General features: G+C 38.5%; 1 protein-coding gene across 1 annotated transcript in view; it reads left to right on the top strand.

Annotated features, from left to right (window-relative positions):
• Fam81b (family with sequence similarity 81 member B) overlaps positions 1–17,523 on the top strand; it is a 59,184-nt gene that overhangs the window by 15,603 nt on the left and 26,058 nt on the right. The window contains exons 3-5 of the mRNA XM_042691024.1: positions 1,971–2,001; positions 2,416–2,513; positions 5,798–5,862. Of these exons, the coding sequence (XP_042546958.1) occupies positions 1,971–2,001; positions 2,416–2,513; positions 5,798–5,862 (194 nt within the window). The remainder of the gene's footprint in view (positions 1–1,970; positions 2,002–2,415; positions 2,514–5,797; positions 5,863–17,523) is intronic.

Here is a 17,523-nt window from a genome sequence, read left to right as displayed (position 1 = left end):
CAAAACCATCAGAATATAGTCATTTTTAATCTTTTAAGTTAGAAATGAAATTTCTTTGGTTTCTGCACTTTTAGTAAAACACATTAACCCTAGATTAGCAAGCATCTTTGAAGATCACTGACATCTAGGAAGGTTTACACATACATATTCCAGGTAGTATGAAATCTATGGTGCTATACATTTCATGCATCATTTTGTGAAAAATTGACCAGCCATATGTGTTTAGAGACAAAACCAGTTAGACTTTCCATTTCAGTAGGACACATTGATCCAGCCAAATACCCCAGCTGATAGGAAGGAGAGAATCTAAAAAAATATATTAAGTAAGGTCAGATCTACTTGTTTCTTTTCCTTCCTGCAGACTCTCTGTATCAATTTCTTGGATAATCGCCGCCTTATGAGATTGATATTATTCACACATTTTATGGAGGAGAATAGCTAAGGAATGAAGAGGTGATATAAAATAGCCACTAGTTTGAGTAGTCACCGCCGCCACTCACTCTCTTGGAATCTGTAGGCATCCCCTCTCGGTTACTAGAATGGGCTGCTTCCTTGGTGCTAGGTAAAATCATGTGTGAGGTGCAGTGAATCTTTGAGCAGTGGAAACCATGAGATGCTGCATCTCTAAGCTTAAGAGCTAAGCATAGTTTTAATGTATGGGGGGGGGGGGTGTTTGGTTTATTTTGTCCATTGTGGGGCTTGAACTCTGGGCCTGGGCACTGTCCTTGCACTCTTCAGCTCAAGGCAAACGCTCTACCGCTTGAGCCACAGCGCCATTTCCTAAGCATAGTTTTAGAGAAAAGATTTCTGAAGCCAAAATCATGGGTGGATCTGTGGATCAAAATTTGTCATTCAGTATCATAAATGACATGTATCTTTGGAGCAAGGTAAACCTAGTGTAATAATTTGTATAGTAACTTAGCCATTAGAGAGACAAGTAAGATTAATAAAGTGTGCAAATTCTAATCCTGAACTCAGAAAAATATTTATTATTCTTGTGTCGGCCAGGCCTGAGGCTTGATCCCAGAGTCTGGGCACTGTCCCTTGAGCTTTTTGCTTCAGGCCCTTCTTCCCTTGAACCAAAATACTACTTATAGCTTTTTTGCTGGTTAAGTGGAAAGAAGAGACTCAAGGATTTTCCTGCCCAGGCTGGCGTTGAACTGTGATCCTCAAATCTCAGCCTCCTATGTAGCCAGTATTACAGGTGCCAAGCTTAGAAAAATACTTCAAAACTATAATAATCATTTTGCAAGGTAACTGAATAAAACTTTGTCTATGGAGCTAAAGTCCAATGATTTAAATTATTTAAGTTCTTTACCTATGTCTTTTATTACTGCTGCATTATTTGTGACATTCTCCTAGTGAGGTAGAAGAGTTAATTTTCTCAACTGTGTGCACGGCGAAGGTTTGGGGAAAAAGGTAGTGCTTCATTTTCTTTTCTCTTTGTCAAATTGGATGGAAACTGATCTCTTTTCAAACAGCAAAACGAACTTTACAACTTTGGTGGGGGGGGGGGGAGGATCGGGTGGGGGGAGGTGGGGGGAGTATGAGAAGGGATGGGAAGGGGAAACAAAGAGAAGGCAACAATGCTTGATAAGAAATGTACTCATTATCTTGCCCATGTAATTGTAACCCCTCTGTACGGTATTCTCATAATAATAATAATTTAAAAAACCTGAAAGCAAGGAAAGCCACTTCTTACCCAGTATGGTAAGAAGGGAAAGGCCTAATCATTTCCACCACCATGAACATTAAGGAAAACCCCCTGCTCCCCTACATCCAGGGATTTTACGACTTTAAGTGTGAGCTTGACCTGCTTACATCACAGATTCTTCCTGCAGTCACAATGCTGCTGAGCTACCCTTGGGAAAATGTCTCAGAGCTGAAAACCATAGTTGGGATGTAATAAAGATTGGTTTTCTAAGAAAAACAAGCCTCTGATCCCTTTCAAACAATAATCAACAAAAAAGAAAGCTGGGAGATCAAACATCATGAGTGCAGGTACTTCTCACATAGATTACTAAAGTTCTCTAAATTGCTCACAGTTTGCTATCTTACATATTTATTATGATATATAAACAGAATGATACATTCCAAGCAGGACTCGCAGATGACTTGGGCACCACAAGATAGGAGATTATTCCCCATTGTCTTTCGATAGTTTGATTTTAATAAAGATTCTAAACAGCTTTATAAGTACCTGTGAGGATTTTCTTGGCTAGCTGACTATGGGTGTGGTGCAAGCATGGGGGAGAATTGGAGTAGGGGGTGGAGGGAAAAAGGCAAGTAGAAAACAGGAAGTCTCCCTTTCAGTTTTGCCACATGAACGGAAACTACTTTCAACTTAGAAAAATATGGCTGATAAAGTTCCACCTGCCATAGTTCCTGATCGGATTCTGGATTCTGGTTGCCTAGATACAGATGTAAACGAAAGTGCTTGGCCGGAGGCAGAAGAACAGCAGGATGAACCTGATGGCACCCTTCCTGGCTCAACAAATTACCAAGAAACAAAAGCAAGTACTTGTAGATATTCATATTTAATAATGGAATGTTCTGCTCGGCTTCTTTAAAGCACAGGCATTTTTTAAGAGTGTTTCACAGGATCCTAAAAACAATGTGTGTTTTTTTTTTCTTTTCAGTCTTCCAGCACTTTGTTTATTCTGCCTTGACAAAGGAGACTAATGAAAGGAAGCCTAAAAACCAAAGGGATCTCAATCTTTTAATATATACATTGGAGTGATTCTAATATACAGTAATGAAGTTTTTAAGTATGATGATAATTTCTTTGTGTGAAGACTCCGAAGGAACATGATTAGCTCAGGGTGTATATTCTGTCTTTAGCAAGAAAAGGAGAATTTTAATAAAATTTTATTAGAATGCTTCCTTTATTTCGGTACTTAGATTGTCCTCATTAGTTGAAAACACTACTCCAAGCCAGCAGTTTTAGACTGTGCTTGGTAACTTTCCTAAGACCTCACTTATGGACTCAGTCTCACAGAAAGAGCTGGCAGAGAGCTAGATTAGTAGCAAGCACTAATTTGAAGGATCTATTGACTGACCGCACTGTCCCACACACTGACTATGTAATTTTAGTGATTGTTCAACTTCAGTTTCCTCTCCGATAAAATGAGTTATTTTGGCCTACTGTACAAAGCTGTGGGATTTGAATAAGCTACTTTTGGATGAAGTGCTGGCAGACAGAAAGGGCTACGGTGTGATCATTATCATTCATGTGGTAATAAACAAGTCTATTACTACCTGGATTCTTCAGTTCTTCGCCAATAAAAATAATCATTTAAATTCTTTCTATGATAAGGAAATAAGTTAAAGTTACAGATGTCATCTGTAATATAAAAATAATTATACCTACATTACAGTACTAGTAGAAGAATGAAAACACATTTTATACAGCAATGGCTGTATAATATAAATCCATAAGGATTATAGCATTTTAAAATATTATGGAAAAAGATTAAAATTGACTCAGAGGAAAAACTGAGTAATAACTACCAAATTGTTTGACTGTGGAATAATTTCTTACATGTAGTCACATCCTAGCCTGTAGGGATGGGATAAAAAAGCACTCCTATACTCAATTACAGAAGTTATCAAAATTTAATACTCTCAGACACATAAAAACTTTCTTTTTAATAAAAAAGAAATTAGTTAAATGACAATGGTAATCCTTTTTCTCTGGAACTGGGAGAAGTTTTTCTGTTATCCTTAACTTTTGATATTTTTCTAGTATTTTCTCTACCATGTTTCATGTTTGTCACTTTGAAACTAACACCCCCAAAATTCACATCAGAGATATTTTTAATAAGATGTCATTTGTGGTCTTCCAAATAATATCTAAAAATTATACAGGCACTGGGGACTCATGCATGTAATTCTAGCTACTCAGGAGGCTGAGATCTAGAGGATCAGACTTTAAGTTCAGCCCAGGCAGCAGAAAGGTTCACTAGACTCCATCTCTTAAAATAACCTGCAAAATAAAAGCAGGAATCAAGGCATGCATCAAAAGGTACAGTGCCAACCAAATAAGCATAAGGATCTGAGTTTAAACCCCTAAACAACCAAAAAGGAATAAAGAGGAAAGAAAATTTATAAGATAACCCCCCCCACATACACACACCTCTTCATACTCCAGAAAGACAAAGAAAAAGAATAGCCCAATAATTCATTTTGCTTGAATGTAGTATACATACTACTCTTTCATTCTACAAATACTTGAGAGTTAGTGGTTGCCAAACATATAAGGAAAAGTCCAAACATTTGATGAGGAAATACCCAAAACAGACTCATGCTGGACCAGCATAGAAATAGAAGGAAATAGAAGGCAGTAGAAATAGTAGGAAAGAACTTGACGTAGTCGGTGGGGAGCTCAGGTCCCAGGACTGTACCAGTAGGAAACAGAAGTGAACATGGTTGGCAGGGATGAAGTCAGCTTCGCTGGGAAGTTAGGATGTTATCCAGCCAGTAGACATCTGAGTGCCCAATGGATCAGTAGGCAGCTTGAAGAAACTATTCATTTGAGAGCAGGCCAACCCACTATCACTGGCAGCTCATTGATTCTATCTTAACGAAGCCTGCTCTGGTTGCCCTCTACCACGTGGGCTGCATCAGGACAGCATGGCTATTGTCAAGTGTCCTTTATTTGATTCCTGGATATCAGAATATGTTCTAATAGCAGTCACCAAATTGGATTTAAGAGAGATAAAATGAGAGCACTTTGTTTGAGGAGGAAGGTTTCCAATTCAATATCTTGGCCCTAAATTAGGAAGTGGTGGTTTCATAGGAATTTGCTAAAGGAGATTTCTTTTTTTTTTTATTTATTCCATGGGCTTTTATGACACAGGGTCTTGCTTTGTAGCCCAGGCTGGCCTCAAACTTGTGACCTTCTGTGCCTCCCATGTGCTGAGATTATATCAATGTTCAGTCACAGTCATTGTATGTGTCTCAGCACAGCCTGCCATTATTTTAATATGCAGCAAAGTAAAACAAGAAAAATACTCTAGAAACAAAGTCTATTTTTAACTCATATAGAATACATCTCATTTTCTGTCAAACCCAGTTGAATGACTGGCTATTAAAACTTTTTTTTATTTATTCAAGTTTTAAACATTTCAGTGTTTGCAAAACAATGAGTATTTTTGATACCATTTTTCATAAAATCCTTGCCAAATGAAACTTAACTTTCACGCAACAGAACTTTCTAGAAGTACACCTTTAATGAATGAGAAATTCTCAGCTAAGTGTTCATATGGCCAATGATGTTTAATACTAATACACTATTGAGCTGTATCCTTTGCTTTTATTTCTCATTAACCATAATAATCTGACATAACCATAATAATCTGAGTTTCTTTGAGTGTCAAATTGCTTAGATAGACTGGTTTTTTAGTTTGGAGCTACATTTTAAAAATGAGCTGATTCCCTGAGGAAATCGTCATGTCAGGAATAATTCTCTGTGAAGACTTCTTTCAGAACTCAGTCAATAAGCACAGGATCTTTCACAAAGGGATTATCCAGGAATAATCTATGGCTTTCAAGCTTTCTACAAACATTTCCCTCATGTAATATTAAATCTATGAAGTACAGCTCTGTAGTATTTCTCCAGAACTTTAGTTTGATTTTAGTTACTAGCAATACGGCTGGGGTAAGTACAAGACAAACTAAATTGCTGATTTATGGCATGCATTCTGTTTAAAACTCAACAGAACATTTAAGGATAAAATTCTTATGAATACTCTGGGAAGCATCCAATGGTAGTTTTTAATTACAACTTTTGTTGTAGGTAAGATTTTCTCCAGCCAAAATGTCAACCAAGAATGCTACAGATCTAGTTGAATATGTTGACAAGTAAGTATATAAATGACTAGTTTTTTTATATACTGAATTTGATTCAGTGAGAGGTGAAAGTGTTGGAGTGTGACCTTTTGATTCACCCAAACTAATTCTCTACCTTCAGATAAATCTAAACCACCTCAGGAAGATGAGCCTTTCCATCTAATGGGCAATCAGGTTTACTGCCTTCTCTTTAAGTGACTTCCTTAGTATCTTACAAACATGGGTGAAATAACATCATAGATGCAAATAGGTGATATATGATAACATCACTTAATTATGACTTTCAAAACAAGCGATTCTGTCATGATCACAACCCAGGAACACTTGAACTATGTGAAATTAATCATCAGAAAATTTTGTTTCTGCTATTGACCACGTTATACCTAGAATGAATTCAAGAGCCTACAGAAGGTGAACATCTTGGCATCTGTAATAATATTATTGATGTATGTATATTGTGCAGCAACAGACCCTAAACTCGTTTATAAATTAGTGATTCAAAGGCAATGCCTATTGCCTTGAGAAGTTCCTCTCTCCAGCACATCAAAGGATCATTTGGTATGGTGTCCCTTTAATATTTCCAGGGCATTTGGGATTTAGTCTCAGCTCTTTCATTAATTTTCTCTGTGGCTGGAGTCAATTCACCAGGTTTTAGCTCTTATTTCAAATGAAGAGGTTGGTCTAGAAGTGCTCTGGGGCCTACCTCACATTTAAAATAATTCTCATTCCAAAATATATATCATAACCACCAAAGATAACCAAATAAGTCAAATGAATCAATCACTGTAAAGAAAAAATATTTAAATATTAGACTTGCTTTCTTTTGTAATCACTTTTAACAATGTAAGTTTTTATTGCAGTTAAGAATTCCTCTGTACTTTAGCCAATTAAACTTAAATGTTCCAGTAATCCAATATTTTATGATCCCCATGACTTATAATTGCTTATGTGAATATGAGTCTATAATTTAGAAAAAGAAAAACTGAATTTAAGAAAAGATTGTTTCAGGAAGTGGTGCTGTGGCTCAAGTGGTAGAGCACTAGCCTTGAGCTGAAGAGCTGAGGGACAGCGCCCAGGCCCAGAGTTCAAGCCCCATGACCGACAAAGGAAAAGAAAAAGAAAAAAAAAGATTGTTTCAATTAGCATCATTTTGTATGGTCATATGTACATAGCTAGTGAGCTGTTATGATTCTCTGCCAGGACTATCCTTAGGCATATACTAATTATTACAAATGAGGGAAACCAAATGAACTCCAAGACATGGAAACAACAGGTCTGTTTTTTTTTTGTTGTTGTTGTTGTTGACTTTGTTGTCACCAACTAGTATCTAGTTCTTTTTTATTTTATCTCATTTTTTCCTTTTTCTATTGGTTTACCCCTGGCAATCATTGTCTTTGATTCTGGTCGTGTGTGTGTATGTGTGTGTGTGTGTGTGTGCGTGCGTGTATGTGTGTGTGTTAAAAGAAGGACAAAAGATGACCTCACAAGACACTATGTCAGAAATGAACTTTACAACTTCAGTTGGGGGAGGGGTGAGGAAGGTGATGGAGGAGGGAGACCAACAAAGGAGTGGGTAACAATGTTTGACAAGAAATGTACTCATGACTTGTGTAACTGTAACCCCTCTGTACAGCATTGTTACAATAAAATAAAAAAATAATAAAAATGGAAATATGTAACGTTTTTAAAACATGGGTCATAACAATGCTCAACAAGAGATGGACCCATTATCTTACTCATCTAACTGTAACCCTTTTGTACAGCATCTGTACAATAAAATAAAATTTGAAAATTTGAAAATGGATTGTAAATCAGGCGTTATGGACTCATGCCTGTATCCTAGCCACTCAAGAGACTGAGATTTGAGGATCATGGTTAGAAGCCAGCCCAAGCAGAAAAGTCCCCGTGAGACTTTTTTTAATTGTCAAGGTGATGTACAGAGGGGTTTCAGTTACATAAGTAAGGTAATGAGTATTATTGTCAATCTTGCTACCCCTTCCCTCGATTTTCTATTTTCCCTTCCCCCAACCTCCCCCCAAGTTGTACAGATTATGTGTATTTTGCTGCTGCATTGGTTCCCCCCCCTTGTCCTTTGTCTCATCGTTCTGTTGTTCCCCTTCCCTTCCCTGATTCAAATAAACACATATACAATACCAGGGTACCAAAATCAAATACAGTAACAACAGAGGATATACCATACAAGGAAGAGCATACAAAAGAAACAAAAAACCACAGTACATTAAAAGCAACAACAAAGAAAACCTCTTGTGTCCATGTCTTGGTGTTCATTTCACTTAGCATCATCTTATATGGTCATATGTACATAGCTATTGAGCTATTCTGCTTACATAATATTATCCTAGACATATACTAATTAGTGCAAGTAAAGGAAACCATGGCACCTATGTTTCTTTGGGTCTGGCTTTAAGCTTCTACGACACTCTTCTCCAATTAACTACTCAAAAACCAGAAATGGAGCTGTGACTCAAAGTGTTAGAGTGCTAGCTTTGAGCAAAAAAATCTCAGGGACAGTGTCCAGGCTCTGAGTTCAAGCCTCATGACAGACAAAAAAGATCATTTTATAATGTCAAGGACAATAAGTGTGGTCCACACAAAAATAATATTAAATGGACCCATTCACTAACTCTATCACCTAAAGAAAAGATAAATTTATTTCCACCTAATTCTATGTGACAAATGGAAATCATTCTTCTGACCTATTTTTTATCAACATCCCAGATACACATATTTATTTATTAATGCTATTATTATCTTAACATATTTTTGTGCTTCTTTTTATTACTCTTTTATTTTTTTTCACATTTGGTACTAATTTTTTTCTTTTTCTTTTTTTATTGTGAAAATACTGTATAGAGGGGTTAAAATTACATGGGCAAGGTAATGAGTACATTTCTTATCAAGCATTGTAGCCTCCTCCTTTGTTTCCCCTTCCCATCCCTTCCCATCCTCCCCTCCCCAGCCCCCCAATCCTCCCCCCACCCCCTGGTTATCCCCCCCCTACCCCGCACCAAAGTCGTTATGTCTTCTGACCTATTAATTCCAGTATGAACCCAAGTGGCTTTGTTTGGCACAATCATGAACATTTAGGAAATAAGAAAGCAAATTTCTGAAGCCAGCTGACAATGGCTCATACCTGTAATCCTAGCTACTCAGGAAGCTGAGATCTGAGAATCAAAGTTTACCCAGCCCAGGAAGGGAAGTATATGAGACTCTTATCACCAATTAACCACTAAATAAAACCAAACCAAAACAAAACAAAAAACCAGGAAATGGAGCTATGGCTTAAATTGTAGAGTGCCAGCCTGGAGCAAAAAGAAGCTCAGAGACAGGACAGGCTTTGAGTTCAAAACCCAGGACCAGAACAGACAGACAGACACATGTGCATAATTTTTGATTTCTTGGGTTTTAGAGAAATTGAAACTAAGGCAAAGAGGTGAAAAACTCTGAGCATAAGGAATATCATTAGGCCCCAATATTCATTTCTAACTTTTTCTGTCTCATATCCCTTTTTAAAATATCTAAACCATATATCTATTTCTCTTTGCCATCTGAGCTAGTTCCTCTTTAATCCAACCTCTAATCTCTCAGAGTGGCCTACCAACACTATAAAAGCAAGGGTTGTATAGTCTTTCTGATTGTGTGTGCTTTCCGATTCTCCTTCAGCCCATCATGGCACATTGAGTATCAATTTTTGATGAGCAGTGGTTGACAGATGTAATGGATACTAAAGGTAGAAAATTGAGTTGTAAGAGCTCTGCATAAAGCCGTAGTTATGGTTGCTGACTAGCCAGAAAAGCAAAATAGAATTGGAACACTTTAATCATCACAGAAAACATTTTCAATTGACATATTTAATTCAATAAAAATAAGCATTAAAAACAACAGTTTTTAAAGGAACTATACCCTTTAAATCATAGCATTCACTGAAGGGCAACAAATGTGTAGATTTCAAATGGATACTTAGACAAAGAAAAGTCATGATCAACTCATCAAACTACTGAATGTATGCTAAGCATCCCAGTGGTTCAGCCTTATACACATGTATATGTATAGTTAATGGTGGTACTCAGTACACATAATAGTATCTCCTTACCCTCATGAAAGAAAAAAATCTAACAGAAGCTGAACTCAGAGGCTCATGCCTATAATCCTAGATAGAAGAAATCTAGTTTGAGACCAGCCTGGCTAAAGTTAGCAAGACTACCTCAAAAAAAAAACAAAAAAAAAAACAATTCAGCTGTAATCACAGGTATTTAGGAGGAGGTAGAGGTAGGATGCTTATGCCTGGCTAAACAAGGCAAAAGCATAAGATCTGTCTGAAAAACCGAAAAAGCAAAAGGAATAGAAATGTGGCTCAAGTGGCAAAGTGCTTATATCACAAGCATGAAGCATGACTTCAAACGTAAACTGGAAAAAAATAAACATAAGAGGTAATGCCTATACCATGGGAAAACTCTTGGCTTTAAATTTTAGGGGAAAATATCAAGCAAACTGGTGATGGTTTTACAAGGCTCTTCTTAGGCTTAAGAAGATAGAGAAAACGCCACACATTACCAGTATGATTAAATGTTACATCATATCAATAATTCATAGAGGTAACCAGGCAATGAAGGCAACATTGTATAGAAGTAGAAAATAGTTCTGATTTATACATGGATTCATCAATACACAATGAGCAGATATCCACAGATTTTCATTTAAGCTTAATTGAGTGGGAAAAGAACAAACTTTTTCCTTATTCATTCCCATCTGCTGATGGGAGAGCGTTAATAGAAGCCGGGAGATCTCAGGTGTACTCTTAAGTGTTCCAAAAATCAGCTGGGAAAGCTTGAGAATAAACATTCATCTCTCCTCTGAAGAAAATCTCTGTTCTGTAGAACAGGGTGTGGTTTCAAGTGATGAATGGTGAGCACTTGCTACTTCTCAGCTCTGCCCACCATTTCTCATCACCATTTCTCCATGTAATAAAGTGGGTGGTGAAGACTTATGAACATACATTATTCTCCTACAGGATTTAATTTTGAGTAGAAAACAAATCATGCTCATAACTCTTTCTTTGACTCTCCTGGAGGAAAATTCCTCACATTTTAAAGATTGTTCCAGCCCTATGATTCTTTGGTCTTCAAAATCTTCAAAACTATTTATTTACTAAAAGTAATATATTTACTACTATAGGCTAGCCACTGTCTTAGATGCCTAGAGAGTTGCCGGTGGACAACTTAGAAAAAGATCCCTGTTTTGTGGAGCTTGCCATGCAAGGTGAAGAGACATTCATTGCTGCCCATGTGGTCAGTGTAAAGCCTTGCTGAGAAATCAACATTTGAGATAAGACTAGGACATGAGGACATGGATATAGTAGTTTGCCCAGAGAGGGCTCTTGTTCATGTCCACGTAGATACCTGGAAGGATGAGCAATGTCTCTAAGAAATGCAAATGGGGTAAGGATGGCAGCAGTAAAATGGACATATATACAAACTTGAGCTTTGATAGTGTCAGTATTAAAGTCTGGATGGGATTAATTCTGAGTCTTTCCTGCCCATGGGGCAGTCTGTATTTCTAAAGTCTGTTTTTCTAAAACAAAAAGGTCAGAAAAATGAAAAGTTCTCCCAGCTGGAGCAGTTGTTTGGGTTGGGCTGGGTCAATACATACTTCTGTAATTCCCATAGGCATACAGTTTGGGAAGATAAGGATCTGGCTGACCGGCAAAGAGTATTAACTCTCTGTAAATCAAATGGGAAAAATAATAAATGATTAATGATTTATTCTTTGGCATAGAATATGAGACACAGGTGTCAAGATTTTTTTTCTTAGTACAACGGCAGGCATTGTATTGCATAGTGATTCATTGTTTTTGTTACTACATGACAAAGACAGACAATTGCAATGAGAAAGGAAGACCAAACTCAAGAGAACCAGTAAGCATTTCCTTCCCATAGAATTTACCACTGCCATTAGCTACAGCACAATGTGGTCTGGCCATTTTTCCCCCATTGATCTGAACTGGACATTACCCACCATGTCTCCCAGATCTGCACAGGTCCTCCCACATTCTCTTCCCAGGCCTGTCTTCATACCAGTCTAGCTCTTCTGAGTTCACACAGCCCCCACTCTCTTGGCCTCACATGGAGACCAAGATAAAAACACACACCTGGGGCTGGGAATGTGGCCTAGTGCACTGTAAAGGGCTTGCCTAGCATGCATAAAGCCCTGGGTTTGATTCTTCAGTACCACATGAACAGAAAAAGCTGGAAGTGGTATTGTGGCTCAAGTAGTAGAGTGCTAACCTTCAGCAAAAGAATCTCAGGGACAGTGCCCAGGCCCTGAGTTCAAGCCCCAGGACTGGCCAAAAACAAACAAATAAAAAAAAAAAAAACACCTGACAAATAGGGTAGGCTTTATGGCAACGTGTCTCAAAAGGACTATTAAACATGTTAGGAACTCCAAACTACCTGCTATTGCAGTTTACACATATTTATTTATACATGTGAGTCAGATGTCCACCCAGGACTCCAGCTTGCCCATCTTGATTCCCACATTAGAAAGAAAGCCAGTCACACCAGGTCCACCATTAATTGTGCAATTTTGATTAAAACTTTATTGAATGTGAAGCTTGCCTCAAAGAATGCCTTTCACTGGAAATATCTACAACCAATCTTTCTAGTGTCTTGGCTATGCTACAATTTCAACTTATCTATTTTCTAGACCCTTCCTCAAGCAGACTCTGTGCTGCCCAACCCCTCTGGCCATATTCCTTTTTTAGAGCACGCTCTTGAATTGCCTCCCTACTTCCAAAGATCACTCAGTTTTTCACCACTGATTTTTTTTTTTTAATCAACAACAGAGGCTTCTTCAAAATACACCTGTTAGTTTGATTGTAAGAAAAGCAATGAAGAAGCTAATTTTTGTCTATCTCCTCATTCCCTCATTATCTTCTTTATACATTTTTGCAAGACTGCATTCAGAATGTAAATAGTAATAAAACAGATGAAAAAGAAAAACGTAAAAATTTCTGGGTCTTTACCCTTTTGTGCTCTGAAAGAGGCTTGAAAGTCTTCAAATGTTTGTCTTTGCATATTACAGATTTCCCAAATGGTCATGAGTATCTCCTAATTTAGTGCTCTCTTCACAAGGACAGAACAGGCAGCAAAGTGAGAGGCTCGTGTACCAATGCCTCTGCCAGCTACAGCACAGCTGGTGTAAGTCACACCAAACTGCAGAGAAACAGAACTCAGAGTTTGTGGAAAATCTGTTCAGATTCAGTTGTCAGCTATACAAGCAGAAATCTAAGTAAGCCCAAACCTTTCTCTGAAAAATCCCTGCAGAGTTCTTTCTCCTGTGACTCAAACCCATCTGGATTAGTCTGCAATATTCATTTGTGTAAGTCCCATTAATACAGCATATTAACAGAGCAGTTAGTTGCTTTGTTTATACAATCAGGGTGGCCATCCCTTTGTACTGGTGAAAGATCTTAGGTCATATTCTTTTGGTGATGATTTGAATAATAGTATCTGAAACCTCTCTTAGATTAACATTGAGTTTGTTCATCCAGCTGTTGCTTCAAAAATGGCACTTGGAAAACATTCCCTTTTCCTTATGGCAAGGGAAATTGGGAAAAAATACAAGCCCTAAGTCTGCTTTATAGGAATCATGTCAATAAAACTAAATAGAGTGCCACTTACAGCTTCATTAAGCATTATTAACAATCACAATTAACAGAAATCCAATTAACAGAAAATTTAGGTATTAAAACTTCAAAAGAGGCCTTCATTTAAATATAAAAACATGTTTCTTAAAATTAACCTGACAACTGGTGGCTCATGGTTTAATTGTACCTATTCAGGAGGCTGAGATCTGAAGATCAAAGTTCAAAGCCAATCCAGTCAGGAAAGTCCATGAGACTATCTCAAATTAACAATGAAAACCCAAAAGAGGGGCTGTGGCTCAAGTGGTAATGCATCAGACTTGAGTGAATAAGCTAAGGATTAGTGCCCAGGTCCTGAGTTCAAACCTCAGTACTGGCCTATTTATTCATTTATTAATGAATGAACGAATGAATGAAAAAAATTAACAAGCTAAAAAGGAAAAATAGCCTACAGTACAGTATTTGTATATGTCCTTAAATATCTCCATGGTTACAGGCAAATACCTTTGTATGGAGGCTCCATGCATTGTTTCCAAATGAAAACAAGAAAGCCAGCTACACAGGCAGGCGGCAGGCTGACAGGTAAGCACAGGTGGTACCTCTATTCCACCTCTGCTGGCTTAGGTCTATGTCCTTATTGTATTTCAAGACACAGTCTTGTTATCAGCTTATAGCGCTGCCCCCCCCCCTCCAACAACAATGCACTCTGGATGGTGGTATAGCTATGTGACACTAGAATCCCTGCCCACTGGGTAGGTGTCTCACTTATCTCAGAACTTGCATCCACACAGCAAAGTTGGACCTCTTGGTCCTGCTTAAAGAGCAAGCAACTGAAGACATTTGGCTGTGTAGTGGTAGAGCATGTAATTCCACCCTCAGTCTATTTTGCTTTCCAACTTGTCAAGCTGCTTCTGAAAGTCTACTTGAGAGCTCACATTTCACACTTCACTTTCTTATATATCCTCAATGGTTCACATGGCCAGTCTTAAACACAGCAGTGGTTTTTATTCCTGAACATATAGCAACCACTTAAGTGCTGGCTCAAGATGCACGTTCTCCAACCTGCCCCAAGATTATGAGTTAGTAAGAAGATTGTGGAGCCAAGAACCTGTGTTTTAAGAAGTTATCTGCCATTCCTAACCCCTCAATACTCATTCAAGTGTTTCTACAAGAAACTCTGAGTTAAACTAAGTCTCTTGAAGGATAGAACATTATATTGTTATATATGACTTAGACTAGAGTTAATATTTTATACTTATTAACATATAAAGTTGGGAGTTACTAAAGATAGAGTGCTTTTAGTTGCATATAACAGAAACTACACAAAACTGGTTTAAGGGCTGTGATTAGATTAGATAACCAAAAAAATCTATCTATGGTTTGGTTAGCTTGGTGGCTTAAGTCTATCATCAAGCAGCAGCAGGTGTTGTCTATGGTTTTCCTGCCAGCCCCTTTCCTTCATGACCACACCATGGCTTCAGCAATTCCAGTCATCACACACAAACACAGCATCCAGTAGAGAAGAAGGAAGTTTATCTGTATAATTCCCCTTCTTAATGACAAAGAACTCTAATGCTTGAATCTCCTTAGCTAGCATTGTTTCACATCCCGCTACCTAAGCCAACTGTATCTCTGCCCAGCATAAGGGGACCACCATAATTACTTTTGGCCCTACTAAAGGATGTGAGACCACCCCTTTCCCTTTCCTACTATTTGGTAATCCGCTGTAGGATAATAGCTTGATTCACCCAGAGCATCTGGTGATGCTCTCATTTTTGTGTTATTAAAAAGAGCTTTACAAAAGGAAAGCTAGGAACTGGTGGCTCATTCTTGTAATCCTAGCTACTCAGGAGGATCACAGTTCAAAGCTAGCCTGGGTATGGAGGTCCATGAGACTCCTATCAATCACCAAAAATCTCCAGTTATCCACCATAATTCCAGAAGAGGAGCTATGACTTGAGTGAAAAAGCTCAAGGACAAGAGCTCAGGCCCTGAGTTCCAGCTCCAGGGCAAGCACACACACACACACACACACACACACACACACACACACACACAAACACACACAAACACACACACACATACACACACACGAAGCAGGCAAATTAAATCAGGCTAAGGAGAGTTAAGGAGTAAAGGAGGCAAATATAAACATAATTAGAAGGTATCCAATAATATCTGCCAAAATGAGAACATTGAGTCAGAGAAAAGGTCTAAGTTTAGGGAAAAGGAATATAGCATAATTTACAAGTATCTGTCTAGGACAGAAGACTGGAGATCAAATACCTTCACTGGTAATCCTGTCTGGATATTGTCTAGAGGCCAGAAAGCAGCTAGAGCTCAAAAAAATGATGAGCAAATCTGCAGTGCACTGCTAGGTGATATGTCACCATCAGCAGGGCCAACCTTCTCTTTCTTTCTGTCTCTGACTCACACACCGTGTCTAGGACAGCACTGTCAGCAAGATGGAGTTTTAAAGGAATGGACTCTATATATACATACTACCATTTGGTAGTTTTCCAGAAGAACATTATGAGCCAAATGAGTGGTAGACAGTGGCTGACTAATGAAAGTCCTTAGCATAGTTTTCCCTTAGATGTGCAGGTGACAAGAGGAATCCCAGCCAGGCTGAGGCAACATTATATTGCTCAACAAAGGAAACGATAAGCCTTGAGGCTGCAAAAGTTTCCAACTTTCTGGACTCATTCTTGTTAGTGGTGGTGGTGGTCGTCGTGGGGATTGAACTCTGTGCCTGGGTGCTGTTCCTGAGCTCTTCAGTTCAAGGCTAGCGCTCTACCACTTGAGCCACAGTGCCACTTCTGGTTTTCTGGTGGTTAATTGGAGATAAGAGTCTCATAGACTTTCCTGCCTGGGCTGGCTTTGAACCGCGATCCTCAGATCTCAGCCTCCTCAGTAGCTAGGATTACAGATGTGAGCTACCAGCACCAGGCTTGGATTCATTTGTTTTTTTATCCTACAGCAACTGAGTCTTAATAGTCACCTTAGAGAAACTAGTCCATCAACTCACATTTATTGACCACCTACTATGTGTCATGTGTTCTTCTGAGTGTTAGAGTTGCTGTGGGAAAGAATTCAGAAAAGTTCCTGAGCACAGAGAAGTCTCATTCTAGTGATGGAGGGCAGAAAATGATCACAGAGAGGTAAACGAGGTAATTTTAGGTAATGACAAGCGCAATAGAGAAGATACAATGGCGGGTTGTGACAGAAGAGGAAGGCCAAAGGGGGTGGGAGCAGGGGAGAGAAACTGGGAGAAAATGAAGGAGAGGATGACACTGTTCAAAAAGAAATGTACTCATTACCTGACTTGTATAATGATAACCCCTCTGTACATCACCTTTACAATAAACAAAAAAAAATGAACACTTGAGTTGGAACCCTAAACAGGGGACACACTACAGCCATGCAGCAAGTATGGAAAAGAGCAACACAAGCAGGAGTGTCAGTGTCAGGACTCTGCGCTAGGAAAGAGCCTGGTGTGCCTGTGTAGCTGGATGAGAGAGATTGAAGGCAACAGTGGGAGGAGTTAAGGTTGGAGAGGAGAGCTAGGATTCTCTTCCTCAGAGAAGTAAGGGAGTAAGCCAGAGCAATCACTTACACTCTAGCTGCTGTACAGGGGATGCCCTCTTGTAGAAAGGAACAGGCTGACCCATTGTAACAATGAGCTGTATAAGACACTATGTTGAAAACGAAGTTTACGTGGGGGAGGGAGGAATCCAGGAGGTGGGGAGGTAAGGGATGGTAGAGGAAAAACAAAGTAACAATGCTCGATAGGAAGTGTACTCATTACCTACTCATGTAATGATAACCCCTCTGTATAGTATCTTTACAATAACAATACATAAAAAAAGAAAAGTAGAGCATAGAAGAGTAGTTAAGACCAAGAGAGGATGGAAAAACCCATTTGGAGCCTGAAAACACTTCTAAGTGCCATTTTTCTTTTGCCACCTTTTGAGGAGTAAAGGAGATGAACGTAATTTCTTGTCTTAACT

This window comes from Dipodomys spectabilis, unplaced genomic scaffold (assembly GCF_019054845.1).
Source record: "Dipodomys spectabilis isolate Male_0828 unplaced genomic scaffold, ASM1905484v1 ptg000140l, whole genome shotgun sequence".
NCBI lineage: Eukaryota > Metazoa > Chordata > Mammalia > Rodentia > Heteromyidae > Dipodomys > Dipodomys spectabilis.
Note: the sequence above shows the minus strand (reverse complement) of the source record. Positions and strands in the feature narration are given on the sequence as shown.